At 47.0% G+C, this 27034-nt stretch overlaps 1 protein-coding gene and 1 long non-coding RNA gene across 2 annotated transcripts; one reads left to right on the top strand and one right to left on the bottom strand.

Annotated features, from left to right (window-relative positions):
* Nucleotides 1-4236: 4236 nt before the first annotated feature.
* On the bottom strand, nt 4237-12180 carry LOC132251660 (uncharacterized). Its single transcript, XR_009463636.1, has 3 exons — nt 11941-12180; nt 8874-8977; nt 4237-5559 (listed from the first exon to the last, which is right to left on the bottom strand). It is a non-coding gene; the product is annotated as an uncharacterized LOC132251660 (long non-coding RNA).
* A 6196-nt stretch (nt 12181-18376) lies between these two features.
* Nucleotides 18377-26529, top strand: PCYOX1 (prenylcysteine oxidase 1). Its single transcript, XM_006268735.4, has 6 exons — nt 18377-18494; nt 18852-19058; nt 19327-19501; nt 19893-20104; nt 20513-20665; nt 20960-26529. Exons 1-6 carry the CDS (start codon nt 18395-18397, stop codon nt 21616-21618), a joined length of 1506 nt encoding a protein of 501 aa, XP_006268797.2. The 5' UTR covers nt 18377-18394; the 3' UTR covers nt 21619-26529.
* Nucleotides 26530-27034: the final 505 nt, after the last annotated feature.

Below are 27034 nucleotides of genomic sequence, written 5' to 3'. Positions count from 1 at the left end.
TAAGTATGCAAGTAATTCAAGCATTACCACACACACACACCACCAGAAATATTATAGTCATTCATAACCCTCCCATTTGTACAAAAACAAACAAACAAAAAACACATTTAAACCCCTCATTTAATTGACAAATATTTAAACAACCAAGACAAAATTGTCAATCGTATGTGTAGTAAATAAACTAATAATCAATAAATATGTCCCACATTACCACCTTTAGAAAACCCCTGCTTATTCCAGAGCAATAAACTATCCACATGATAATAAAATAAATTAAATAATAACACAACCAAATTGTATTGTATTGGAATAAATTGGGGGGTGGGGGGTGGCCGCAAACAAATTATTTTTTAAAACATTTAATTTCCTCCCATGCAGCAATATGTGTGTAATGTCACTTGTTCAAACTCCACTTTTCACGTATTATTTCACAAAACAAATAATTCAAGATACAAGTATAAAAAATTACAATTTGCTAAATTTTAATGTTCCTATAAAAGTCAGTTAAACAACCCTGCTCAACCTTCTAATGCAAAATGTGCAAATAACCCAATTAACCACTGCCACTCGTAACAACACGCAAGCGCGCAGTATTTCTATACTACATCAAGGTAAAAAAAATCCTAAATGTTTCAAAACAAGCCAAACAAATGTTAGTGTATCATTAATATAACATCTTCACAAAATGGGCTCCTACAAAAACAGCTATTCTTAATATTTGTGATAATATTGTTTATCGTAATTAAGCATTTATTTCTTGTCATCTGTTATATGTGTTGTTAAATAAAAATCAATGTATCCAAAACTTCAAAAACTGCAACTAAAAACAAAATATCTTTTTATCAAACAAATGTAATTTATAACCCATTCAACACTAGCGTTCAAAGGGTCGAAGAAAAACCATGTAGCAGGAACTAAACTAATGTAGCTCATGTTAACAGAATGTAATAGTAATGAAATGTAACCATGTTAGTTTTGTCCTATAAGTAACTTGAAAACTCCATTTTTGTATCCTTTTGCTTGACATAAGTGAATAAACTCTGTATACCCTTTCTAAATGGGTGTATGTGAAAGGGCAAATGGTGAGAGAATAGCATAGAAATGCGAGAAGAAGATTTAACTGGTTATGTAAGCAACAAGGCGCCAAATGTAAATTACCAGTCAGTAAACTAATTAATAAATAGCTAAAAAATCCCTTTCAGGCCTAGGACACAAGAAAATAACAAGAAAAAAAAATGCACCCATCCTGCCAAATACGCAGCAAATACTCCAAAGGCTAAAATACCAACTTTAACAACCAAACTAACCTTGGGCTAAAATAAGCTAAAGACATGGAAAAAAACCCACAAAAACAAAAGCTGGGTATAAAACAACCCCAAAGCACTAAAACAAAGGATGCCAACCCTATAAAAGGGAACTTTAAGAATGCCAAGTTGGGTGAGTCTCTCAACTGCTGTTTCGTCAGAGCACAAGATGCATCTGTTTCACCCCGCTCCAAGCTGTTATCTACAAGATCTCTCTCTCATAATAACCACCTTACCTACTATCTGCATCTTCTCTCAATAAGGTCTAAGCCGACCACCCAGTGCTATTACTAAACAACTGCTGCTGGTAACTACGTCTAAATAAGATAGACATTGTTTTATGTTTGTGTGTGCCTGTGTGTAAGTTTTGTGTATGATAATCTGTGTGTCTGTATAAGTAGTGTATCCAAACCTCTATGTCTAATTCATGTAATCAATAAACGCGGCATTTTACCTTATCCCCCTTTATAAGGTCTCGCTCGTAATTTAAGCAATTGGCAATTTAAGTAACAACATGGCCAACGACTATGCCAATGATCCAACTTCCTCCACAATGACACAACTAGATATTGAGGAACAGCATCACACTTAGGAGCCTAACAGGTGGAACAAGATCTGGCCTTCAGGCTATAAACAGGCCCTTCATTTGAGACAGGCATGGCTATCCCAGGTTTTGACCCAGATCAAAACAGGAGCAACAGCCATTTACACACGTAGCTCTGCCAAGCTGCAGTGCTGCACCTCTGCCAGTAGGGAGAGAGCAAGAACACAGAGCCTGATAGAGGCTTGTCCCTGAAATGACAGGAAATTAACCTGAATGGGCCTCAATTAACTTACAGAACTTAAAGATCTGTAGGATCCCAGGACAAAAGTTATTTCTCCCAGGAGAAATTAGATGTGTGTTCACAGCCTATGTGAATTATGAGCCTAAGCCTCACTTGCAAAAGGGGCACTAGCACGTAGGAGCCTACTGAAAATCAGAAGAACTTTACCTCCTAACTGCTTAAATTGCGTCTCAAAATATGACTTTGATAAAAGACATGATTAAAAATGTTACCCTACATCACCTGACCCTCAGTTACCTTTCCTGCTTGGTGCAGGGGCCTGGACCCGATGATATTCCAAGGTCCCTTCTGGCCTTACAGTCAATCTATAAAGAACTCGTTTCAGGGTCTCTGCTTCTCAGTCTGATATGCACACCAAAGTCAAAGACTTGCCCCTCGTTGAGAGGGTGCTTCTGAACAGGAGCAATAAAAATGAATAGCCATCCCTAAGACGCTGTGTTTTCACAGCAGCCTTCCCCACAAGCACCAGCAATAAAATGGCAACCAGGTTCTTTTTTCCTCAGCTACTCTGGCCTTTCAGAAACTCCCACTGAAAAAGAAATCAGTTCTAAAGCACTAAATAGATATTACTTGTAAACAGTACCTGAGTCTGGAAATTGACTATATTTTAGAGGTGCACCGATATAATGGTCCGTATTGGAAGAGCACCGACAAAAGGAAAATTGACATAATCGGCAATCAGCTTACTTTGGCCTGTGTAGCTGATAATCTCACCGATAAATGATGCGTGCATACATGCACCTGCAGCATGCATGCAGTCAAGAATGCAGCTGGGAGCTTGGAGAGCAGCATCCAGCTGGTAAGTCTTGGTGGGGGGGGGTCGGAGGGCAGATCAAGGCCCCCACAGTGAGGGAGGGAATGAAGTTGTGACTGGGGCAGACACTGCTCAAATCGGGGTGGGGTACAGGTTGGAGCTGCGGGTGGTTTATCTGAGGGGTGCGGGGGGGGGGGGGCAGTTCCCACCGCTGCACGCAACCCCAGGGGATGCACAGGGGGTATACGCCGCTCTGGATTTGTGTGCTGGGTGAGGGTGGGCTGCCGGCTGTAGGCTCAGGGGCTGCACCAGCCTCTTCGCAATGAGGGCTGGGCCAGGTCTATGCTTGAGGTGGGCGGTAGTGGCACTGGGAGGAGGGGCAACAGGGTGGCTATGGCAAATTTTGAAGTGGCTGTAGTCTACCCCCTAGGTACCCCTCCCAGCACTGCTGCCTCTCGCCCCAGCCTCCAACTGCCATGAGCACAGCCCCAACCCAGCCCCACCACCAGGAAGAGGCTGGTGCAGCCCCTGGCCCCAAGCCCACAGTCAGCAGCCCACCTTCACCCTGTGCACAAATCCAGGGGGGCACATGCCCCCCATGTATCCCCCAGGGAGTGCACACAGCCGTGGGAGCTATGAAAACCAGAAGCCAGCAGAATCCAACCAGTTGCCCATAATACAGCTTCGGTGAATAATGTTCATCACAGAGAGCAAATGCCTCTTTGGCACATACAGAGGGGAACTCTGGGATTCTGTCAATCAGTTTCGACTCCCCTAAGCAAGCATATTGCATGTCAAAAGCACATGAGAAAGGGGAGGGAACCTTTTGTTTGTTTCCTGACTGATTTTCTTTGCAGCCTCAAACATCAGATTTTTCCCCTTTTTATAAACATACAATCAGTTCTGACATACCAGTCAAGACGGAAGTGCTCTCTGGTTTTAACATCTTCCTCAAGTGGGTGACTAAGGATATGGTTACACATTACATTTAAGATGTGTTAAGGACTCCTGAGAAGGGAATGTCGACACATCAGGGCAGGAAAACACAAGATAACTGTCCTCTGAGCACCTCAGAGAGAGTCCTCTTCCAGCAAGGATTATCTAGAGTTCACCTTCGGTACCTCATGTTGCAGCCACATCAGACTATTCTACACGGCAAAGAGTTGGGAGCTGTCCTCCACTATCCCAGGAGGCATCACTCCAAACCATCCCCGGGTGGATGCTCTTCCTTCCCTCAACCAGAGTAGACCCAAAAATAAGAATACTCCCCCAACCCCCACTCCCATTCCGTGCTCAACGCCACACTTGGGGCTCCCCCTCTGCCTTCCCCAAACCTCATGTCCCCGTTTATCTGTGCTGGCTGCCCGCCTGCTAGCTGCTGCCATCACACCTGTTGCTGCAACTGCTGCTCTCTGGCCTGAGCCTAGCCCAGAGAGTAGCAGCAGCAGTGGCAGTGTTAAACAGGTTCCCTACCCTTGACTGCTCCCCAGGACAGTGCCAACAGGCACAGGTAAGCAGAAAGCTTTGGGGGGTGATCAGGAATCTGCAATCAGTGGGGGCCGATCTGGGGTGAACAGTGTGATTTAGGGGGAAGGGGGGGAGGGGTGTGCTGTGGGCCCAATTTGGGCTGGTGGGAGGCAGTCGGACTCAGTTTGGGCAGATGGGGGTGTTGATGGACCCAGTGTGCATCACCACGGACTGTCAAGGTCCTGATCTCGGCCGCTGGCCTGTTTCTGAGACCTATGCTGCCCTACAGAGTAGGTGTGCAGGACAGACACAGAGTCAACTTGCCAGCTCTTAGCCATGCCTCTGTCCATCAGGCCTCTAAGGGCAGGTCAGAGGAGTGCACGTTGCAGAGGGTATTACCATTCCTGAAGGTTAGTACATGCTAGTTATAACATGTAGCTATACCCTTAGTCTCACTGAGCTGTGCTACACTACCCAGAACAATGGACGATTTTGGGGGGGTGTCAAGAACAACAGAGCTTCACTATAATTCAAAGAGTGAAGATAAGGGAAGGAACACTGAGTTACATTCCCTCTTGCCTGCAATAAGAGTGCACAACACGTGAATCAGCATTCTCCATGCACAGATGATTTGCTGGTTCTCTGCACTGCACTAGATCTTTATGAAATTTCTTCCCTTCCCCCAAATTGTTAGCTGACAACAGCCAGAGATTCAGGGCCTCGTGCCACTCTGAAATACCATGTGTTCTGACCAGGTCTAGGTGCAGGTCACTTGGACGTCTTCACTTACAAGTTGAGAAGGCCAAGCTGTAGAAGTGATGCCAGAACTCTTAGGACCATGAACAGCGGCAGTCCTCCCCTTAACCTTAGAAGCCCAAAAACCGGGTACATGGCTAGGCAGGATGCCAGAGCAATCCCAGCCATGGTATAGTAGTCCACATAGAAATCATTGGTGATAGGCATCTTTACGTCAGGACTCATCATGCTTTTTGCAAACCAGCTGTGTATCCCAAACCCAGTCAGCCCAGAAGAAACAGAAAGGAGATCACTGCTGAGTAAGCCAGCTAATACTGAAATACAACAGGAAGCTGGAAGGAAACACCGAGTCTGAGGTGAGAATTGTCTCTGTCTTGGCATATATGATCTAGCACAATGGGGTCCTGATCTCATTTTGGCCCCCGCTGTTCTTCTGTAGAAGGAAAAATCACAGTTGAAAGTAATTAATTGAGATGATTAATGATTAATTAATGAAAGAGATGACATCTATTGGCTTGACGCTAATAGGCTCTGGACAACATCAGATCTAATGTGAAATTATATTTTTTTATTATTATTATGTGATTGGAAGCAACTTGCAATCAGCCAGGAAAACCAATCAGAAGCTGCCCACAAACTAATTGAACAGATTTCTATTACTATTTAATCTCTTACTCCTAGCACTTGTAATCAGTGCTATTAGGTGGTTTATAAAGAAACTGTGTGTGTTCAGGCAGCAAATATAAACCAGACCACAACAAAGGTGGCAACCTCCATCCACCAAGGTAATGCTGCTGCTGACAGCTCTCCAAATGAATGTTTAACGTGGCACAGTGAACCTGTGTTTAATTCACTATGGATTGTTATGAAAGAGACAATGCATGGATTAGGCTGCCATTTATGCCATCCTTCTCTAACACTGCCTTACACTTAATTTTAACACAAGAACAGATTCTCCTCTGTTCTAACCACCGTGTCTCCTCACTCTGGTTTCAAACATTTATTTTAAAAAATGGTGGTTATATTGGTGTAATATAAAACCATTGACAGGGGGCCTGGTATATTTTAGTGCTATGAATGCCACCCTCAGAGGGTACCATAACTCTCCCAGAAAAGAACCACTTGTGTGGCAAGTGCTATAGTATTTGGGTAACATGGATCTGCTACCTTAACTGAAAAGTAAACTAAACATTGCCAAACATGTGCATTAGGCCTGTGCAAAGAGGCTAGTATTCACTTCAGATTCAGATTCGGCTGATTCGAGAGACAGTGATTCGATTCGGTGTCCTGAATTGATTCGGCTGAATCTGATTCAGAGTTCAGCCACTGCCTAATTGGCTGAATCTCTGAACTGGCCCCATCCCCTGCCCACTCTCAATGACTGCCCTGCCTGCTCTCCCAACTCCTGGATCTTTAAAAAAGCCCCCATTCACCAGCTGCTGCCAGGTGGGAGGGGTGATCCCCACTGCCCCACCACTTCCCCACGCTGCATGGGGAGCTCTGCCACAAGCCCCAAGGCTGCTGCAGCAACTGGTGAGTGCAGGGCTTTTCTTTTCTTTTTTTTTCAAAGGGCCGGGAGTTGGGGCAGGCGGGACAGCCATAGTAGGGGGCTGGGAAGCCATGGGAAGCAGATCCATGTTACCCAAATACTATAGCACTTTTCCCATGTGGCATGGGGCAGTGGGGATCAACCCCCACATGGCAGCAGCCAGTGAGTGGGGGCTTTTTTTTTTTTTTTTTTTTTTTTAAAGAGCCAGGGCCGGGCAGGGCAGCCATGGAGGGGCTGGGAGAGTGGACAGGGGATGGGGCCTGGAAGGTGTCCCCCATGGTCCCCTCTCTCCTTCTCCACCCACTACTTACCAGCATGGGGCAGGGAATGCCCAAATCACCGAAGCTCTCCCAATCTTTTCTGAATCAATTCAGAGAGCCTCTAATCAATTTAGACCTTTTAATTGGTCTCCTGAGTTTATTCAGATTCGGAGATTCAGCCACTGAATCTGTCCAAATCTCCTCTGAAACAAATCAGCACAGTCCTACTGTGCATCATTAAGCCACCTGTGGATTCTAGCCTCTAGCATGACTGGCTACATGTTATATCAATATACCATCATTTGCTTTAGAAATCTATACAGTACACTCCACAGAGAATCTCTTTCTGACCTTCACTATGAGCTTTACTAGTGAGCCAACATATTTGATATATTAGTGGGCAATCCTAATTCATTACATACATTTGTGATGCATTTTAGAGGTGACAGCCATGTGACAGATTGGATACCCATACAATTAATTTGTCCTCCGTATTTTGCCCTCTAATCTACATTATTCATAATTTATTCTAATATCCTAAACTGTTTAGCAGCTGCAAAGTTGCATTTTTTAATAACTCAAGCTGCCCTGAAGTGTTTTCCTCTTTCTTTCTCCCTGAAACATCTTGTCTTCCCCCACATTTACACATTCCCAAGTTTCACAATAGTGATGAAGGAGGAGAAATAGTAATAAGAAAATGTAGCAAGCTTCTGCCCACATAGGTTCAGTTGGTCCAATGCTGTAACTCAGGGCTGTCAAAATTCTGAGTAGTCAGGAGCTACATGCCCTCTAAGCTGCAGGCCACAGTACAGAGTCCCACCAAGCCGGGGGGGGGGGGTGGGGGGTGGCACTCAGGGGGCTGCAGTTTAACCCCTTGCTGTAACTTAACACTGTGGGTCACTGCAATTTCTCATATGGATGAAGAGGACAGGATGGCTCTATAATAAGGTAGATGACAATAGACTGGCTACTAACAATAGACTGGCTATTTGGAAAACCCTGTAAGATTTCTTGAAAAGCAACCTCTTTTCTTTGCCAAATTAAAAGACGTAATATTAGAAACAATAAACAAAGTATGTAACAGTTTTATAACTTTGCCATTCATTACTTTCAATTAACTAGGCACTGCTTTTCTCCTCCCCCAACCCTTCCTTGAAATAAGAATCAAGACACATTGGCAAAATCCCTCACCTAACTAGCTCCCCAATTTCTCCTAGAAAATGTATAAAACATGTGGATTAAAGTGGTAGCCATTAACTGTCCTCCATGTAACTGGAATCTACAGCTTGCTCTCTCACTTGAGAAAAAAAAAACTCTGTCTCTCGAAGACCAAACACAAAACAAGTATTTAATAGTTGACTTCAATTTAAAAGATACACTGTGAAATGCAAAACTACTACCTGGTAGGACTATCCTGCCTTCTTGACTCTACCTACTGGAAGTAGAGGGTAGAATGCTCAAATGCATCCAAGAGACTTAGGAGCACAAGCCCTGTTGAGTCTGGAAAGTGCCATTCAGATAGAAATCACTGGGACTTGTGCTTCTAAGTCGCTCAGGAGCACTTGGAAATTTTACCTCTTACTAAAAGCCACTGTTTGTGTGCCAGGGAGGCAGAGACAAAACCTTGATGACTGACACACCAACACACTTGCAGAGCTACCATTTCCAAGAAGCACCTGTTGCTCCACATCTTAAAATGTCTGGAAAAGAAGCAGCAGGCCCAACTCTGAGCTTAATTCCTCTGCTAAGTTTCAACTGCACACTTTCTTAGTATTGCTCACTCTTCTTATCAAAGATAAGTTATCAGTGACAGGCTGTTAAGGGTCTTATAATGGGAAGAAGATGGCCTTTGTGTTATCCAGTATTGCCCACGATCTACTTTCAGTTTACCAGCAGCAAACGTGTTTAACATACTTGACAGGAAGATGTTGGACTTACGAGTTTGCAGATAATATCACAATGTTTTTCCATAGGTTCCTGGTTCGCATCACTTTAACAAGGAAGACTTTCCTGGGCCTCCTGGTAAGCTCCCTCCTCCTGCTCTGAAACAAAACAAACCAAAGTCAGTATCTGGTGAGTGGGACAGCAAAATATCTGGGGGATTTTAGTCTGTCACGGGAAGAGGGGTAACACTGCTTCTTTTGTTGCTCTGAGGATGCCACAGACCTTAAACAATTCTTGATCACTTTACTTCCCTTTCTTCAAGGCTCCAAATCCTGCTGACCTGCTCTATGGAGCAGGTGGGGGCATGTGGATCCCTTCAGATTCCAAAGCTTCTCCCAGTTTAAAAATATTGATGCAGAAGATATACTGGGAAGTTGGAAAAGGAATTCTAATGGACAATCAGACCTAGAGTTAGCATTGCATAAAGTAGCCTGATATACACCAGCATCTCTGCTACTGTTACAGTTCTGGTCAGCAATGCTTTCTGCTCATGCTATGGCTTTTCCTCGCACATGCAACAAAACCTGTATCATTTCTGTAACATGGACCTGCATAACTGAGGAGGGGGGGACTGGATACTGCCAAATTCATTTTATATGTGCCTCCTTAAGGAGCCTAAGTTTCCAGAAATAAATGGCTAGTATATCATGCTGAAGGCACTGCCTGTCCCGAATTTCAGTCACTTAAAGTCATTTTGATAGAAATTAGAAATGGAGGGAAGAGAAGTCTTAAAAAAAAAAAGAAAAAAAGAAAATAAAGAAAAGGCAGCTCATCATAGCAATCCCCTCAGAATTCAAAGCAGCGCTCCGTGCTCAAGGAGGGGGACATGCATCAGGCTCACAGCCCAATCTGTTGTTTTCAAAGTCCTGCTGGGGCAACTGTGAAATTCTGTTGCAGTTTTGTGCTGGCACACAGAAAACCCTTGACAATGGGAATTTGCAACATTTCAGTGATAAAATGCAGAAAGAAGGACCCTGTCCATTTTCTTAAACATTTGAACACCTGGGATTAATTTAATAGTTACTTAAATATTAGAACATTCCTTCCAAGACACGAGGTCAGTTGCAAATAATTTATATGGTAAACCCTAGTAAAAACTTAAGAAACAGCAACTAGATAAACACAATATCATCAGATTGCAAGACAAAATCATCAGATTGCAAATAAAGGAAACTCAATAAGCCTCAAATTTCCTGACTCTTTGCACACGCTTGGTTTTCAAATAAATTAACCCCAGTTCCTAGCAGCGCTGCAGGACAGCGGGGTGGTCAAGCGCTGCCCTTCCGGCCCTGGGGCCCCTCACTCATGCCCTGCCAAGTAGCTGTGGGAGCACAGAGATGGCAAACTACACAAGAACAAGAAAAAAGCAGAAACATTCAAAAGTGAACACAATTTGAAGGGGTGAACTACAAAAAGGTCACAGTGCCGTCTGGTGGATAAGGTGGCTCATTACATGTCTTTGGGTGCCTTTGTGTTTGCTCGCAGTGAATCCATGGATGTGATGCTTTAATTCCCAGCGAGCCAAACTAAACTACATCCAAGGATTTTTACTTTAATGCACCAGAAAGGCTTTTCAAACATCCAGAAAACCCTCTCATGCAAACAGTCACACTGTCGCTGCATAAGAAAGGCAAAAAATGTGGCATGTACAAAGGCCCAAAGACTAGAAAGCCTTTAGTTCCTGTTTAAGTGTACAGTACAGTATAAAGCACCTATCTGAAATGCTAGGAGCCCTTGACAAATGCTTAAAAATATACATATTATACCACCACTACCGCAATTTCCTATTCCAATTTCACCATTCCAGCAGCAACATAAAACACAAGCAATGACTACCCCTTGCCTAGCAAGACCAGTAGCAAAGTGCCCTCCTACCCACTCCAACCACACCCAATGGTCAAAGGGCCAGGGGCCAGGCTTGAACTTTTGGAGAGAGTCTTCAAGGTAAACAGAATTGGTCCGCTGTGGAGGCAGCAAGAGAAGATGGGAGCTCTAAAAGGAAGGGTCCTCCAGGAAGAGGTCTAGCCAGCAATTTTATATACCAACCATACTCTACCCGGTGTATGCAAATGCAACCGCCTGTCAGGGACAAAAAGATTGACTGTTCATTAAAAAGGGAGATCTCAAACAAGTTCAACTCTCTGGCTAAGTACAGACTGCCAAAAAGCCTGAGACTAAATCAATTCAATCTTCACAGGTTAGTTAGTCTAAGCTGCATAGATTGAACCAATAAGCAAGTGAACAGACATTTACTTTTGATTCCAGAAAAGCAACCACATGCCTGCTGTGGCCCACAGCAGAAGCAAGGCGGGCGTTAGCACCTGCCTCCCTGCTCAGCTGAAGCAGACAGCTTGGGCCAAGGATAGCCTGTCCACCCTGCAGGGAAAGGGGAGTTGTGGAGGAGATGCAAAGCATCCCGGGATGCAGGGGGCCTGTGAATTGACTTGAATCTGAAGGGGATTTGGGACAGAAATTCAATCAACTGATTTAATCTAAATCAGTTAAGTCTGATGCTACATCCATCCAGGTTTATCTTGAACTGGTTTTAGCCATTTTGAAAGTGGTTTATGTGCACTGAACTTCTGGGATAAATCATGACCCTTCTATTCTCTGTTCTGCTGTCTCAGCGAGATGCCTTTGCTTGTATACACCACACACTTCTTCAGTCACAAACTCCAGGTTGGGTTTCCTACACCACAGGACTCTACAGGCAATCCCCACTTAGTGCTCTTAATTGGTTCCAGAAAAACTGAGTGTTAAAAAGAACAGAATTGCGAAACCCATTTTCCCATAGGAATTAATGTAAATAAATATAATTTGTTACCAGGGCACCCAAAAGCAGTGAGCACTAGATAGGTAAGGGCCAGCTTGGCTGGTGCCATGCTGTTGTTGCCTGCCTGGGCCATGAAAGTGGTGCTGTTGGTCCTCTCTATGGCAGGTGGTGCAGGGGAGGGCAGTCACAGCCATATTTGCGGTTACTCCAGGTCGGCTCCCCCTTCTCCCTGCTGGCGCAGCTCAGTGTGGCTCCATACAACCCCAGCCAAACTAGACACACATTTACCTTTGATTCAGAAAACGCAGCCATATGCTCAGCCCAGAAGCCCAGGGACACTACAGCATTGCTCTCTGGCACTTCCTCTTCCTGCGGCCCCAGAGGTCTCTGGGATTTGCAGTCCAGCATCACAGCAGCAAGACTCTGCAGGGTTCTCCACCACTTCCTCTTCCTGCTTCCAGGTGCTTCTGGGATTTGTAGTCCACAGTTGCAGCCAGCAGTAACTTTCAGTAAGTTTAGCAAGGCAGGGCAGCTCTGTACTTGGGAGAAGAGGGGTTTAACCAGGGAAAGCCTGGGGGTGGGTGGTCAGTCCCTGACCCTCTCGTCCCCTCTCCCCCAACCCTTCTCTGCTGGAGAAGACAGCCCAGCCCAGGGCTGTTAATCATCCTGGGGGACTCTGATATAGCTTGAACCAGGAAGGGGTCTGGGACAGAAGTTTCATAAACTGGTATGACCCAAATCAGTTAAATCTGATACTACATTCAACCATCTGGTTTATCTTAAACCAGATTCAGCCATTTTGAAACAGGTTTATGTGCACTGCGCTTTTGTTCTGTTACAGGTTTAAACAAGTTTCTGATTATTTAGAGTGGTTCTGTCCCTAGTCTCTAAGTCAGCGCTAGCTTCTTAACAATCAAGCAATGCAAGATATCACTCACAAGAATTCTTGCTTCTTGCATAAAAATGAACCCCACAGTCCAAGGCTAATGAGAATATGGTAGCAACAAACAGCAACAGTCATCTGAAGCAACAAAATAGCCTTGTCCCTCAGTAGTCTCACTTTTGTTTTAGGTGTGAGAACAAGAATGCTGGTCTTGTTGGCTAAGCATCTCCTATCAATGGCCTGGATGTCCCAGCTGCTCCTCCCAGATTGGTCAGCAGCTTTAGACATGGTTGGCTATGAGGCTGGGCAGACATATCTGCACACATGTGCAGGTGGAGACAGGATCACTGTCACAACTTCATTCTTTGATTCAGTGAGACATCCCTGGAAAATGTCTAATGAAATTCCTTGTTCCTCCCCTGAGCTCCATGGTGTTAAATTCTCAGGATGTCTGTTCATACTTAATCCATTTGATCTCTTTTCCTTCTGTGAGCTACCTTACTACACAGCAATGGGTTTTTGCATCTAGTTTCAATTAAGTAGTTTTAGCTGCAGTGTCACCTGAAAATGGGCAGCTGTTAAACTGCACCAAGTAGTTGGAATAACATGAACCTTTGAGAGGCCTCAGAGTCTGTTCACTGATTAGGTTTCACCTGCTTACAAGTTCCATTTAAAATCAAAAAGGACCAACCATTTCCAGCCTCAAAAGAGTATGTAAAGTGACTCCGAAGGCTAGAAAGGAGGAGGAAAACAAGCAGGAGAGGCTGGAGAGAATAGGAGAATGAGCAGGAGGCTTGTTCCCCCTGCCGGCCGTTAATTCCCTCCATTCCCATTCATTCCCCGCTGCCGTCCTTCATGCAGTTCCCCAGCTTCCAGCTTGCTCTCTTAGCCCCCCCCCCCCCCCCCCAACTAACCAGCATTAGCAGAGAATGAGGAGGAGGCTGGAAAGAGCAGGGGAAATCTCCAGCTTATCTCCAGGGGCTTGTCTCCAGCCTCCTGCTTGTCTCCATCTCCCTGCTTCTTCTCCTGCTTGTCTCCAGCCTCAGGAGGCTGGATACAGCCCCTGGAGACATTCCCCTGCTGTCTCCAGCCTCCTGCTCCTTCTCTGTCACTGCCAGTGAGTGGGGGCAGGGGCTGGAAGATTACGTCTAAATTGATATGCCAATCTTACGTATTTCCAAACCTAAAGCAAAACTGTTTCCCTTTGCCTACTGACCTGTGTAGTCAGCAGATCTCCAGGTAAGATTCTTCTGACCCTACAAAACCAGGACTTTTCTGACATTCCTATGGACTTTTCCAACATTGAAGCCAAACAACCTCTCTAAGCAAACAACAAAGCAAAAGAGAAAAAAAAACAAAGAGGAAGAGCCTTCCAAAATTTTCTCTGTCGCATCTTTCCAAGACCTGTAGAAACTAAAACAAAACATTTGGAGTTGCCAGTATGGTTTAAAAACAGACCAAAAACTAAGCAGAGCGGTGGAGAAAAGACAGAACTGGCAAGGACAGACACTATTGCTAGCCTAATACTGTCTCAATTAAGCTTGTCACTGATGTGCATTTAGTGACAGCTGTTTTGTGTGGCTGTATCCAGAGACAAAACCACAGCCCAGAGAAATAGGATAATGCTCCTAGTCATGCACACGGGGGAAGGATTCCTCTTTTATTATGAATAGCAAGGTATCATTTTCCGGTGTCACCACCATAGAACTATGGCCAGGGGAAAAAAACCAAAAACAATCAGCTACACAAATTCACAGCAACAATCACAAAACCATCCTGAAACTTAACAGTTCATCTTCTTCAGTTAAAAACTGAAGGTTAAAATTTGTTCTAAGGTTATATATTTAGGTTAAGGTCATGTGTTCTACAGTTATAGTTCTAAGGTTACAGCAGCAGAATTTACTTTTATCTTTCTACTTAAAAAATGAAAAGACTAGGAGAGAAAAATGCTGAGAGCAAGTTAGATTGCAAATAAGAAAAGTTGACAGTTAAGCTAAGCTAGCTTTACAATTGGCCATAAAGCCTTAGTTTGACGCATATGAATTAAAAAGGAAGCATTTAATTGCACAATCAGAAACTAGTTCCTTCCTGTTTCTCAGCACACTTTGGATGTCTAAGGGAGCATAATTAAGGTTGCTAAATTTATGGGTGCCCACCTATTCACTCACTTGCTTTTACAACCTCCAAATCATTCTTGGAATTATTTTCCTGGCATAGATATAAGGCATATCTGCTAACTATAACCTATGATCTGCATAGGCAGTGGAAAACAACAGGATCGGGTGGGGGCCTAGGGATATGGCAGGGGTGCAGGGCATGGTGCTGTGCAGGGTGCACCCACCTGGACCCTGCCTGTCCCTCCTGCAGGGCTGTGGCAGAGCATGTGGCAGGGGCGCTGGGCACAGCTCTGGCCCCAAAGCAGTGGAGCCACATTTGTGGGGAGCTAAGCCCCATTAGCCTGGCCTTCCACTGCCTATGGTGATCTGTACTCAGAAGGTACAACTATATGTACACAAGCAAGTATAACTGTGGGGTGAACCGTGCCACTCTCCATTGAGTATCAACAACAAAATAAAGATCTTAACTAGGATTATGTGAGAGTCACCGAGGAAGATTATCATTCACTCTTAGTTATTATAGATATCACTCTACCAATAAAAGTCACTCAGGTGCAAAGATCCAGCATAAAAACACATAATTTCACTAAATTACTGGGCTAGCTGGCTTAAATCAGGATTTCAGATGCTCATGAAGTTCTGGAGGGGTTTTCAGCCCTGAGGTGAAATTTACAGCGATGGACACAGAACATAGATGCACCAAGAAAGCAGACCCTCACCTAGCACAGAACAGTTCAGCTACAAAAGGACCTTAAAAACATACTACCTAATTTCTGACTATCTGCCAGTTCAGATACATATTGATGTGTACTGCCGGGGCTTTGAAGAGTAAAAGGGGAGCCTGAAAAACTCATTAGCTATGTTCCAATTACTCAGCTTGTTGAAGAGTACTAGCAAGTATATTCTCATCTTTCAGTGTCATGTGCTTTTAGAGATGTCTAGTGGTAAAATTTCTCATAGCTACAGAGCATTATATTAGCTTGAGAATATCAACAAATGGGGTTGTGCCTGTTTGTATACAGATTCATTTATTCATATGGGAAAGTGGCAGCCCCCAACCACCAAGTTGTAAGAAATTTCCATTCTAGCACAGATCTGAAAACAGTGCCAATTTCCACATCTTGCAATCTTGCACAGCTAATCAGTTCACTTGAAGTCACTTTGCATTTGAGCCACATAGCATTTTAAAAGCAGTTTTTACTGCTGATGGTAATAAGATGCTTTTTCTTGGGGAATTTAAATGTGGTTGGTTGGTTTCAGCTTTTAAGAAGAGTTAGGCTGCTATTGTTGAACAATTGTCACTGAAACACTGATGTTGCCTCCCCAGACTGCTTCAAGAAAGAGGAGCTTTACGTGACTCCTGTGTACAATTATAACAAAGGAGACTGTTTTCTGAGTCTCCTTTGTCTCATTGCTATACCTGTCAAATTCTGTAGCCTCTTCAAGGTGGGCAGTTCGATCCTTGCTGCCACACCAAGTCAAAAGGATTATGGGAGGACGGAACACAGGCAGCCACGCAGAAGTTACAGAAGATCCTTTATTTTGTAACGTATCCTTTGCTCACAAGAAAAAAATGAACACTGAATGTGATATCAAACGAGTGATGCCGGGTAAGTAAAAGTGCCCGGCAAAGTCAGGCAGTGGAAATCCAGATAGATGAAACTTTTTTTTTTTAAACAAATATCCACATAGCACAGATTGATATAATCATGTTACTATCTGTAAAATTACCCTATTTAATCGTTCTGTATTACAGTACATATTGAGGGTTATAGGCTATACAGAAAGGACAGGATGGGGAAGAAAGGGCTCCCTATGTCAATGAGCAATATACATCGACCCTCATCAAGACGGAATCGGATGAGGAAGTAGAAGGATTGTGGGTTAGGTTACATGGGGGGCAAGGAGAAAGGGATTTGGTGGTAGGGGTCTGCTACAGACCCCCACACCAAGGGGAAGAACTAGATTCGGGGCTCCTGAGGCAGCTCTTGGAGACCATAAAAACTAGGGAGGCGGTAGTCATGGGGGACCTAAACTACCCGGACATCTGCTGGGAGATGCAGACAGCAAAGTCCCACCGTTCACGCAGGTTTCTATCCTGTGTACAGGATCTCCACCTGACACAGGAGGTACACGGTCCCACTAGGGGGAATGCCTTACTGGATCTGGTATTGGCAACGGGGGATAACATGGTAGGGGACCTACAGATCGGTAGCCATCTGGGGACAGTGATCACCTAATAATAGAATTCTTCATAAGACGTCGAGTGGGTAAGGTAACTAGTAGGGTGAAAGTGCTAGACTTTAGGAAAGCTGATTTCAATGAACTCAGGCGATTAGTCAAGGGCACACTGCAGAGTAGGAGTTTTGAGGAGATGGGAGCCCAAGAAGGGTGGCTGTGCCTTAAGGAAATGATCCTTCGGGCACAAAGGGAGACAATCCCGATGCGAGGAAAAAGAGGGAAAGGGGCCAAGAGGCTTCCTTGGCTGACCAGAGAAATCCAGGGCAGCCTACGGGCCAAAAGGGGAGCACATAAAAAGTGGAAACAGGGAGAGATCACCAAAGACGAGTATACCTCCTCTGCTCATGCTTGTAGGGGGGCAGTTAGACAGGCCAAAGCTACCATGGAGCTGAGGATGGCATCCCAAGTAAAGGATAACAAGAAATTGTTTTTTAGATATATAGGGAGTAAAAGGAAGGCCCAGGGAGGAATAGGACCCCTACTAAATGAGCAGAAACAATTGGTGATGGACAGGGGGGACAAGGCTGAACTCCTCAACGAGTTCTTTGCCTCAGTGTTCCTAAGTGAGGGGCACGACAAGTCTCTCACTGGGGTTGTAGAGAGGCAGCAGCAAGGCGCCAGACTGCCATGCATAGACCCTGAGATGGTGCAGAGTCACTTGGAAGCACTGGATACATTTAAGTCAGCAGGCCCGGATGGGCTCCATCCGAGGGTGCTGAAGGCACTGGCCGACGTCATTGCACAGCCGCTGGTGGGAATATTTGAACACTCGTGGCACACAGGCCAAGTCCTGGAGGACTGGAAAAGGGCCAATGTGGTCCCCATTTTCAAGAAGGGGAGGAAGGAGGACCCAGGCAACTATAGACCTGTCAGTCTCACCTCCATCCTTGGTAAAGTCTTTGAAAAAATTATCAAGGCTCACATTTGCAAGAGCCCGGCAGGACAAATTATGCTGAGGAGAAACCAGCACAGGTTCATAGCAGGCAGATCGTGCCTGACTAATCTAGTCTCTTTTTATGACCAGGTTACGAAACGCCTGGACACAGGAGGAGGGGTGGATGTCATATACTTAGACTTCAGGAAGGCCTTCGATACGGTATCCCACCCCATACTGGTGAACAAGTTAAGAGGCTGTGACTTGGACGACTACACAGTCCGGTGGGTGGCGACTTGGCTAGAGGGTCGCACCCAGAGTCATGGTGGATGGGTCGGTTTCGACCTGGAAGGGTGTGGGCAGTGGGGGAAAAAGGTGGTTTTCATTAAAACAAAATTATTTTATTTGCATTTCACTGCAGGATTACACAAATTTATTTTATTTGCATTTCCCTGAAGGAAAACAGCGGCGTCAATACTGGAATTGCTCACTAGTCTCTCAAAATTGCAAGCTTTTCAGGCTGCCTATGTAGTATAACGCTTTGTCCCGCCCCGAGGCGGCGGGCACCAGGAGGACGGCCCACCCCCAGGCTGGCTCCGCCCGCGCACAGCTCTGCGCAGCCTCGCAATGGACGTGCGGAGCGCGCAGTATCTGCCTGCCGCCTTCCTGCTCCTGCTCCTGGGCTGCGTCTGGAGCCAGGCGCTGGGCAACGCCCCCGACAGGATCGGTACCGGGCGGGGGCCCCGGGGCGGGGGTGGGCTCGGTGCCGCCCGCCGGCGCGGGGGACAAGCGGTGCGCGCGGGAGAGGCTGGGGTGACGGGCTTGAGCGCAGCGGCACTGCGCATGTGCGGAGGTGAAACCACGCCCCCTCTCCCTCTTCTTTGCCGCCACCCGCCGGTGCTGAGTGGTGACGCTTTCGGGGGCCGTGACGTGACACAGCGCCCCGCACGAAACGAGCAGCCGGCGGCTGTCTCCGCCCCCCCGCAGCGTCCGACAGATCATGCACGGAAATGGCCACCTGAGTCCAGAGCCGGTGGCAAGGACCTAAATGAGAAACTGACTTCTGTCTGAAATGTGCTTGCAGCTGTGATTGGCGCTGGTATTGGTGGCACCAGCGCAGCTTATTATTTACGCCAGAAGTTTGGCAGAGATGTACAGATCGACCTGTTTGAGAGAGAAGCGGTCGGGGGCCGTTTGGCTACTATCCGTGTGGAAGGCAAAGAGTACGAAGCGGGGGGATCCGTCATCCACCCCCTTAACCTGCACATGAAAGCCTTTGTCAAGGAACTGGGTAAGCGGCTGCTCCCAGGGAGCACAAGATTCTCTTCCCCCTCTTTAATTTACTACCCTGCCGGGGCAGCACTCATCGTTTCAAGTGCCGGCCACGTTGAGGTTTTATTTCCTTTTTAAATTCCTATCAATGGGGTAAATGGGTTAATCAGAATTATTGCATTCTCTGTTTTGGGGGGGGGTCCTTTTATAATCCTCATGCAGTGAATGGAGATTTGCTTTGCTATCAGATCTTGCTAGCTTACAGCAGGTATTTCTTCCCTATGCAGGACTCTCTCCTACACAAGGCCAGAACCACCTGGCAGGCATTTATAGTGGAGACAGATTTGTATTTGAGGAGAGTGGCTGGTACATCATCACTGTTCTTAAGCTGCTTTGGCAGTACTGGTTGAACCCTCTGCGAATATACATGTGGGTGGAAGATATCATGGACAAGTTCATGAGGTAACAGTGTTATCTATTAAGCCTAAACTAAATTCATTCCACTACCTGAGTGACTTATATGTGACAGATGCTGTGCTGATTGATGAACACCAGAAAAAAGCACTAATAAAATGCAGCCACACCTGTTCAGGTAATTAGGGGAAACTGGGGGCTAGCTAGCCTCTCTGCTGCCCTCTCTCCTATCAGCTACACATATGGTCCAGTGTCACCATCTTGGAAAAGTACAAATCTACCATGCCTTCTGCAATCATATAGTCAGAGACAAAAGTCACCCTTTCTCCTCCTAGTGGTCTCTGTCCTGTATGATGTAACAGTTTCATATCACTCAGAAACACTGCTACCTGTATAAACATATTTTCTGATTCACATTCCTCTCTCCTTTTGAATAAAGGATCTACCGCTACCAGGATAATGACTATGCCTTCACCAGCACAGAGAAGCTAGTCAGTGCCCTGGGAGGGGATTACTTCCTGCAGCTCCTGAATGAGACTATTGGCAGGGCTTTGCAGAAGACTGGCTTCTCCCAGACATTTATCAATGAGGTGGTAACTCCAGTCATGAGAGTCAATTATGGGCAAACTGTGAACATCAATGGTTTTGTCGGTGAGCATGTAATTTGCACTTCAAGCTTACCTGGCCCCATTCCTACTGGCACATGAATACACCCGTCTAAGGCTGGCACTGTGACTTCTGCTTGCTGATCTAGACACAGCTCCAGTTCTTCAGTTACTTTGTTCTCTAGCCTTTTAGCATTCAGTCCTGGTGAAAAGGCAAGTCCCTCCCAAGGTTCAGCAGTGCCCCCTCACTGTGACAAAAACAGCAACTTGCACAGTTGCATGACCCTGTTACTTTTATGTCCCAGCAAGTTGTGTGTTCCTGTTAGGACCCAAGGTACATACGTCCTTCACTGAGCTCTGATTGATAAGCCAATCCCCTGCCTGTTTCACTGAATGTCAGTGGGATGGTAGCGTGTGGATTTGAAATAATTTTTTTTTCTCGCTTCCTTGGCAGGCGCAGTGTCTCTGGCAGGCGCAGACTCTGGCCTCTGGTCAGTCACAGGAGGCAACAAACGTGTCTGTGATGGTCTTCTTTCTGCTTCCAAAGCACAGCTTATCCCTAGCACTGTTACCTCAGTAGAGATGATAACACAGCCCAGGGCATCAGGTGAGACTTACTTGAGTTCTTTGGAGGAACAAGCTGTGAAGCTAGACATGCTCAAACACTGATATGCAGTTTAACACTCAAAGCTATACACATCTAGGTGTTTGTTGAGGTCACTGTTAACAAGGGAAACATGCCATTTCTGTAAACAAGCCCTCTTTTAATGCATCACATTGGTCACCCACCAAAAAAAAAAAAAAAAATCACTAGTCAGTCTGAAAATGTTTTGGACCCCCCAACCCCCGCCAATCACAACTTCTGTTACCAAGTCTTCCTTTTTCTTAACTATTTTTCTAGGAGGAAAAACTCAGCAGTATGAAATCTGCTACAATTCCACATCTGGGGTAGCCATCGCCCATTATGATATAGTTGTCATTGCCACACCACTGAATCATAAGATGTCCAATATTACGTTTTGGAACTTCAACCCACCCATTCCAGAGTTCTCCAGGCCTTACCATCAGACCATAGCAACTTTCATTCATGGGCAGATAAACACATCTTTCTTTGGATACCAGGACTCCTCCAGCTTCCACATAGATGGCATTTTCACAACAGACAATCCCAAGCTGTTCATCAACAGCATGGGGGTGGTATCTCCTGTCCAAAATGAACAGGACAAGTTGGAGCAATCTCTGGGATCGGCCGTCTGGAAAGTGTTCTCTAAAGAACCTCTCACCGAGGAGCAGATCAACTTGCTCTTCTCATCCTATGATTCAGTGAAAGCAAAGCAGTGGCTGGCCTACCCGCACTACAGTTCCCCCAAGAAATGCCCACCTTTCATCCTCCATGATCAAATGTACTACCTCAGTGGAATAGAATGTGCTGCCAGCGCAATGGAGATGAGTGCCATAGCAGCCAAAAACGTGGCACTTCTCGCTCATCACCGCTGGTACGGGAACACGGACAAGATTGACCAAGAAGGCCTACATGAGAAACTGAAAACCGAGCTTTGAGTTCCTCCCAGCTGCAACCCGAAACCAAGGCATCTAAGATGTGCTGTCATGTCCATAGAAAGTTTATGGCTATTTTGAGCAAGTGGTGCACTGTTAAAGATTTTCTTGGCCGATGCAGATGGCCACTTATTAACCAGCCACATTGAATCTGTATTGGCCAATTGCCGATTTACGGAAAAGCAACCTGGCAGCGTGGAGAACAGAGTCCTGCCGCTAAGTCTGTGGGGGGTGGTGGGGAGGAACATGGGGGAAGGAATGTGCATGAAGGAGGCAGATTGAGGCCCCCACAGTCGGGGAGGGAGTGAGGCAGGGACAGGGGTGCTGCCCAGCCAGGGCAGTGAATGCAACCCTGGGAGTGGGACAGCCACAGGCGGCTCATCCACAGAGGGCGGGGAGTTGGGCAGCTCCCCTTTCACTCAGCGCACCGCTGGGGGAGTCATGGGGGCATGTGCCCCTCCAGATTTGTGCACAGGGCAAAGGCGGGTTGCCCACTGTGGGGTTGGGAAAGGGGCTGTGCCAGCCTCTTTCTGGCTCAGGGGCTGCACTCAGGGTGGGGGCAAGCACAAAGTGCTGAGTGGGGTGGCTATGGGGAATTTTGGGGTGACTGTAGTCTACCCCTAGATACCCCTCCCAGCACTGCTACTACCCACCCTGAGCTAAGACCCCCTGCTGGGAAGTGGCTGACATAGCCTCTGGCCCCAAGCCCAGTGGGCAGCCTGCCCTCAGCCCATGCACTAATCTGGAAGGGGCACATGTCTCCCCTGGGGTGGGGTGCACACAGTGGCAGGGAGCTGCTCCCCCTCACCCCCGAAAAGCCACCCACAGCTCTGTCCCGCTCCCAGGGTTGTATTCACTGCCCTGGCTGGGCAGCGCCTGTCTGTGCCCTTGCCCCACTCCCTCTCTCACTGTGATGGGCCTTAGTCTGCCCCCCCCCCTTAGTCCTGGCCCCATGCATGCTACAATATTTTTCAGTGAAAACTAAGGCACCTAGGCTATGGCATTTATCAGTGACATTATTGGCGACACTGGCCGAATCAATGCTATATGTCACTGATATATCAATGCATTTCTACTTTTAACCACTTTAAGTGACTATATAAGATTTTTTTTCCTTCTCTAACTTGATATAGTAATCAGATCAATTACTTGGAACAAGTAACTTCCATGTAACAACTAGCACTGAAACTGAGGGGATGGCAGAAAGGAAGAATCAGATGGTGAATGAGGCTTAAATGAAGATGAAACCAACCTCTCCATTCTGTCTTCACCAGCAATTCAAGCAAGTACTAAACTTTTGTCCCAATTTCAGACAAGCATTGAGCAAGTGTTTTGAGTCCAGTCTTTATGTAAAATGCTTCCTAATTAGGATAGTGTCTTGAGTGAGGACCTGCTTGTGTAGAATCAGTCCAGACACTTAAATACACAACTAAATTTACCTACATAATTAGTTCTATTTACTTCCACAGAAGTATTGTCACAGGTAAAGTTCAGCACGTTAAGTATTTTCAGGGTAAGGCCTTAGTGTCTCTTTCTGGGTGACTGTTTTACACAGCAACAAGGAAAACGTTTTAATTTTTGAAGTGAGGCAGGTGGAGGTAGTTAGACTTAACAAATAGGGCTGTGCGAAACAGCACCGTTCCAATTCGACTTCATTTCAATGATTCTGTGGAACAGCGTTTTGTTTCGAGTTTCGTTTGTCAAAACAGCAAAACAGTTTCGATCATAGGCACCCCACCCTGCTACGATAACCTAGGGGTGGCTGTGTTACCCCCAGGTCCTCAACCATGCCAGTCTTGCCCTATAAGCAACCTCATTCTCTCCCGCCACGTCTTGTTGGTATGATTAACTAAGCTGCCCTTGAGCTTAGTTTTGGACACGGTCAGACTAGCTCCTATTAACCTTGTTGTTTCTAAACCCTTGATGTCCTGCTTCACTCTGGATGGTTCCCAAGTCTCTCAGCCTTATGGGCCATATGCATGGCTCCAACCACCCCTTTACCATGCCCCAAGCCTCACAGATGATACTGGCATTGTCTTGCCTAGGCCTCATATTAATTCGGCCCCTTGTCCTCACCGGGCTTTCTGCAGCCCTATCTCTGCACCCTCTCTGGTGCCAGGGTCTGTTCCCCCCCCCCAGTGCTGCGCCCTCTCTGCTGCCAGGGTCCCCATGCTGCAGTGGGCCCCAATGAGGCCTCCTCCCCCAAATAACTTCACCCAAACCACCAGTGTTATCAGACAGCACACCAACCACAGCCAACTACCATGAGTCCCTGGGCTGTAACGTAACACTGAACTCACATCATGCTCTGCCCCTTTAAAAAAGTAAAACTCCCTCTCTGAGGTTTGGTGCCTAGTAGGCAAGGATACCTTATGGGCTCCTGGTGTCCCTTGTTTTAAGGGTAGCATATCTGCCAGCTACCACATTTCTGGGCCCTTCCATCCTGGAGGCTCCTTCCCCTTTGTCTGCTGGTCCCAGCCCTGGGGTTTATATGGGCCTAGGGCCCTGCCTCCTCCTACCAGCTGACCAGGTGCAGATGCAGCCAATACCCTCATTACCCGGTTGTCATGGCAATCTGCACCTGGGTTATCTCTGCTCTAAGAGAAGCAGGCACCTTAGTGCCCTGCAGCAGTTATTACGGGGAAACATAAAATGCAGCAGACAGATCTGGGGATCACCCGCACCCCCAGGAGGGCTGCAGAGGCTGTGCTGGAGCCCTCCCAGGGCTGTGGGCCCCCAATCCGCTTACCAGATGACAGACCAGCACTGGGCGCAGTTCGCTCCCAGCATTAGGAAAAATCGATGTTGCCGCTGGCCCCAAGGTGGTAGCACGCGGCTCCTGTCATCCCGCACGCAGATTAGGGGAACACCCCCCCCCAGAAGGACTCCAGCACAGCCCCCACAACCCTCCCAGGGGTGATGACAGGAGCCAGGTGCTGCCACCTGGGACAGGCAGCAGCAGTGATCTTCCCAGCGCCGATCCCAGGCAGCAGCACCCAGCTCCTCTCATCCAGCAGGCAAATTCAGGGGCTCTCCTGCACCCCCAGGAGGGCTGCGGGGGCTGTGCTGGAGCCCTCCCAGGACTGCAGGCCCCCGATCTGCCTGCCAGGTGACAGACCGGCGCTGGGTGCAACCCGCACCCAGCACCAGAAAGATCGTTACTGTCATTGGCCCCAGGCAGCAGCACGCAACTCCTGTCATCCTGTGCACAGATCAGGAGCACAACCCCTGCGGCCATCCCGGGGGTGCCAGCAGGCCCCCAAACTGCCTGCCAGCTGACAGGAGCCACGTGCTATTGCCTGGGGCCAGTGGCAGCCAAGGCCGTCCCTGGCGCAGTGGAGGTGGTGACCGCCCTGGGCCCTACGCTTTGGGAGGCCCCGCAGAGCCGGGCAGAGTGGCTGTGGCGACTGCACCGCTGCCACCACCAGCTTTGCATCTGGCCGCTCACTACCCCCTTCCGCCACGCAGATCGGGGGCCTGCCAGCATGCCCGGGAGGGCTGTGGGGGATGTGCCGGTGTCCTCCCAGGGCTACGTGTCCCCAGTCAGCACGCAGGATGACAGGAGCTGCATACTGCTGCCTGGGGCCAGCGGCAGCAGCAATTTTCCCGGCACTGCGTGCACGTTACACCCAGCACCAGTCTGTCATCTAGCTGGTGATTGGGGGCCCACAGCCCTGGGAGGACTCTGGCACAGCCCCCGCAGCCCTTCTGGGGTTGTGAGTGAGCCCCCGATCTGCCTGCCAGATGAGAGGAGTGGGTGCTGCCACCTGGGATCAGCGGCAGCACCAGTCTTCCCGGCACTGGTCCCTGGCAACAGCATCTGGCAGGCAGATTGGGGGCCCGCACTCCGGGGAGGACTCCAGCACAGACCCCGCAGCCCTCATAGGGGTACAGGTGAGCCCCCACTCTACCTGCCAGATGACAGGAAGCGGGTGCTGTCGGCTGGGACTGGCGCAGAAGCCAGCAAGCCTGGCTTCGAAATTTAAAACGTTTAAAAAGTTTCAAAACGTTTTGAGTTTCCTTGTTTCAAAGCTGTTTCAAAAGCTATTGTTTCATTTCGATTTCACAGTTTTGAGCTTGAAACGCTTCAAAACAGCTTCGAAACAAAATGCCAGGCAAAATTCCGCACCGCCCTATTAACAAAGAATATATAGGTTTGAATAATGAATAACTGATTCAGGTGAGTCACTGAAAAAATAATGAGCTAAACTATTGTTGCTACTTAGACCAAAACTGACATCCAGGGTAGAAGACTAACACTGGTTTCCACAGGTAAAATGATGTGGCCTCCATCAAAGAGCAGCTAGAAATATTCTTTTACTACGAGGGCTACTTAGTACTGGGCACATCTACACGTCACCGTACGGCTTTAGTACTTCCTTTTGGGAATACAAAAAGGTGGCACAGTAACTGCCCATACTGCACTGTACAGGCAGCACACGCTTCCATTTTCTTGCTATGTCGCAATAGCAGCACACTAAAAATGGGGAGTGTGTTGTTATAGCAACATAGCTAGAGATCATGTGTAGACCCGCGTAATTGCTATGTTGCTGTATTCTGCCATACGGCAGACTAGTGCATTGCTACGTTGCTGTAGGTCGACAGGCAGACGAGCCCAGTTACTTGTTGGTATTTAATTGTGAACAGCTTTAGAGACTTCATTTACTGAACACTGTAAAATAAGTAACTGCATTCTGATTTGCTTCCCAACAAGTTTCTCAGGGTTTGTGTCAAGTATGGTTTTAGTGGTCTGGTTGTTTAAAAAACAATCCCCACCAAATCCAGTTATTTTAGTCATAATAAGCTGAACTCTCTATACACAACTAATCAAAAGTCACTGTGAATTTGTATTACTGAATTTACTTGCAACTGTAAATACCAGTATAATAGTAATTAAAGGTACGTAAAAAGGTCCATGTGATTTACTGTTTTTATACTAGCTATAGCTTCAGAAAAAACCTGAGGTGGATGGAACTGAAAAAAAAATTATTCTGTGCCTTAGGTTGCCCTGTGATCAAGTGGCATCGTTATGGATTCATTTTACACTAAGTCAGGGGCAGGTAAAATACGGCGTGCGAGCCGGATTCAGCCCGCCAAGCCATTCTATCCAGCCCACAGAGCCCCTAAAAAATTTAGAAAATTAATATTTATCTGCCACTGGCCGCCTGTCAAAACTGACAAAAGCCAGTAGAACCCGGAGGGAGCCTCAGCAGGATTGAACAACCCAGCCCTGTGGACCCCCAGCCATTTCACTCCCTTCTTGCCCCCGCCCTGCTCCAGCACCACGTGGCTGCCAGCTGCATCGCTGTACTGGGAGCATGGGGCCCCACTGATACAGAGGGGGTGGGGGAGGTGCAGTCAGGGCCTGTGTGTGTGTATGCACGCGTGGGGGCAGCGACAGTATGTTTGCACATGCACG

Source organism: Alligator mississippiensis, chromosome 7 (genome assembly GCF_030867095.1).
Source record: "Alligator mississippiensis isolate rAllMis1 chromosome 7, rAllMis1, whole genome shotgun sequence".
NCBI classification, from domain to species: Eukaryota; Metazoa; Chordata; order Crocodylia; family Alligatoridae; genus Alligator; species Alligator mississippiensis.
The sequence above is the reverse complement of the archived record's forward strand: the minus strand, read 5'-3'. Positions and strand labels throughout refer to the sequence as shown.